This window comes from Dichomitus squalens, assembly GCF_000275845.1.
Source record: "Dichomitus squalens LYAD-421 SS1 unplaced genomic scaffold DICSQscaffold_5, whole genome shotgun sequence".
NCBI classification, from domain to species: Eukaryota; Fungi; Basidiomycota; class Agaricomycetes; order Polyporales; family Polyporaceae; genus Dichomitus; species Dichomitus squalens.
The window spans coordinates 469,928-472,732 of NW_006766887.1; the positions used below are offsets into that span (position 1 = coordinate 469,928).

The window sequence follows — 2,805 nt, forward strand, 5'->3', positions numbered from 1 at the left end:
TAGGGCTGCTAGCTACCTACAGAGGAGGATGGGTGATCGACGAGAAGATCAAGTCTGAGGTTCCCTGCCTCAGACCCCCTACTATTTATACAATTACAACGGTGCACAGACCAGGTACCTATTTGTCCCTGCTTGGTCAGAGTCTGCTGACTCGTGTCCTGTCTCCTGACCTGTCACATGGTGTCCTCATGACTAACACCTGAGTCATGCCAAGTCCGGACTCCTGCTCATGAGTAAGCGCCCCCTGCTGGCATGTAGGTCACCTGTCCGTGAGTGAAGATGGGCGCTCCCGGACCCCTCAAGGCCCTGGGTTCGATCCTGGCTCCTCCACTTTCCGATACAAGTTGTCCGTGGTCGAGGTGAGCGTCTGTCCTGGTTCACATGACCCCCAGGTCACGTGGCACGAGAAAACTGTGACACAACCCTAGCAAGGCACATTTGTAGCAAGACCTGATACTTTGTAGTTGAAATTGAAGCAGGAAAAGTTTCAAAACCGCCCATTCTCATTGAGCGTAGCAGATGGATTTTGCGAAGTCAGCTTGCACCGGCCCTAAACACGGGCGTCTATACCCTGTTGCTCTGCCCAACGCCCTTGCTTCTGGGTCTTGCCTTGTACAATCCCTTCGCTTGCCTGTGTTCTCTTCCGTTCCTTATTCCTGCTCGCTCTGGGTTTCGTCTCGAACGTGATATGTTTTGCTTAAGTCGGCAAGTCAAAGATCCTTCCCGTAGCCTCCTACCAACTTACCTGCTCTGTGCAAATGACGTGGCATGTCCATCCTCTGTAGATGTCTCGTATCCTCTCTCATCACCCCCTTTCTTACTACCGATATATGCTGAGCTGTCTCATCTTATATATATGAGGGAGGTAGGTATGTCTGAGAGTCTGATATCCGAGAGAGGCAGGTACGTCTTAAGGTCTGCAGAGGTGTTCAACGTCTGTTGGCATCTACAGCAGGTATGTGGTCCTGTACTGGCGAACCCCCTCTCCCTCCCTCCATCCCCTCCCATTGGTACGTGTCCAAGCTGTCACCAGCTTCCATCCTGCTACGGTCGTAATTAGTGTGGCATGTTGTAGTCATCGTTGGGTGGTTGGGGAAGGAGGGATCTCGCTGGCAGTAGTGCCTACACGTTGTCAAATAGCATACTTGAACTGTATCTAGTTTGTTGTAGTGCAAATCAATATATTTTCGTGAATCATTCAAAATTGTCGCTGTTCTCTATTGCGATAAGAAGTCATCTATGGCAGGAATATACGAGCTACGGCGTATCTACATTGACCTACAGAGCTGTGGGCGGGCGCTATGTAGGCCATGTACCCCCGAGGTATGCTATGCGACTATCCCAGCTATGGCGTCTACTTAGCCCGATGTAGCACACTGATTTTTTTCTGATGTATCTGCGCCCAATTCGCCATCATCAACCAGATCACACCACTGCCGCTAACACGAACATCAGCAAAAATGTCCAATCGTTGCAACGCGGTTTGTATTGGCAATGTAAGGAGTGCTTGCATAGGATTTCATCATAATGCTAGTCTTGGCGAGATGAGTGTTGCATTGGCGTTAGATATGAGAGCTTAATATTTGTGATCACTGTAGTATATAGAACCGTCATTGTAACTCATCAGATTGCACTGGAACACATAGGCATGACCGGTCAGGAATTCCAATGTGAGTAGGGTGTTCCATTGCCATTAGCATCATACACCTGGCCAAGTAGTAGTTTGGCAATGGGAGTCTGTAGCAGGCACACCGCCCGTAAATCCGACACAATATCGCTCAGGAATGTATGCGAAAAATGATATGAATTAAGATGACTACAATACAAAAATACATGGGACCGTCTTCCTAACTCGGATTCCCTCGTGCCACATGCCCTTGGTTTTGCTGACGACCCACGCACGCTGTCCTCCGCCCTCTTCACCGTCTCGATTGCTGCGTTCGCAGGCGCTGGCGGGGTCAAGGGCAACACCGAGCGCAAGACGCACGGAGCGGGGAGTACTGCGCGGTCTTGAAGACTGAGGCGTGGAGGAGGGGCGTTGCGTGGCCCAGGAGGGAGGTGGACGGTTTGGGTGCCAATGCAGCGGTAGCGTGGGAGCAGGGTACAGTGAGACAGGGAGAGTGAAGGGACAACGGAGAGGATGGGACGTACATGGAGGCGCTTGCTGGCCTCTGCGCAGGAAGGGCTGGGAGTTGCATCCGAGCGTGGGGACAACGTCGACCACATGTTCGAGGTGTATCTCTGGCTAGCGAACTAGGCTGAGCGGCGCTGTGCAACGGCAGAAAACTCCCCAAGTTGCGAAGTTGCGCAGCTTGACATATGCAAAGTGCTTGAGGTATAGATCCGTGGATGTGATGCCTGACACCAATGTGAGGCCGGGGTTTGCTGTATGCGCTGAAACACAGATGGACTTACCTTACCGTTAGCGCGACTCGGAGTTCTTGATGGAACAGTACAAACCTCTGCTACGATGGAGTCAAACGCGCTCTCCGCAGATTCCCAGATAGCGACAGTAGTCAAGGCCAAGTATAAGACACGAGTGACAAGCGACCAGTGGTGCGTGGGCGGCAGCGGTGCCCATCGTCCTCGCAGGATATGCACCGTGAAAGGCTTGAGCAGCCTCAGCACGAACCATAGCTGATAGAGAGTAGGCAGCACGACCGACCGTCCAAGGGCAGACACCGCCAAGTATGGTACAGTCACATCTGTAAAAACCACCTTTGCGAATTACACCTATTTAGTACAAATTAGCTCTTAATAGACACAGTAGTTGGATAGTGAAAAATAGTGCAAAATCGAGAGGTC

At 51.4% G+C, this 2,805-nt stretch overlaps 1 protein-coding gene across 1 annotated transcript; it reads right to left on the reverse strand.

Moving 5' to 3' along the window:
* Positions 1–1,807: 1,807 nt before the first annotated feature.
* DICSQDRAFT_167296 (uncharacterized protein) lies at positions 1,808–2,153 on the reverse strand (the record flags this gene model as incomplete). The annotated part of the gene is made up of 3 exons (XM_007362875.1): positions 1,808–1,816; positions 1,903–1,949; positions 1,988–2,153. The coding sequence occupies 3 exons, from the start codon at positions 2,151–2,153 to the stop codon at positions 1,808–1,810; spliced, it is 222 nt and encodes a 73-aa protein (XP_007362937.1).
* Positions 2,154–2,805: the final 652 nt, after the last annotated feature.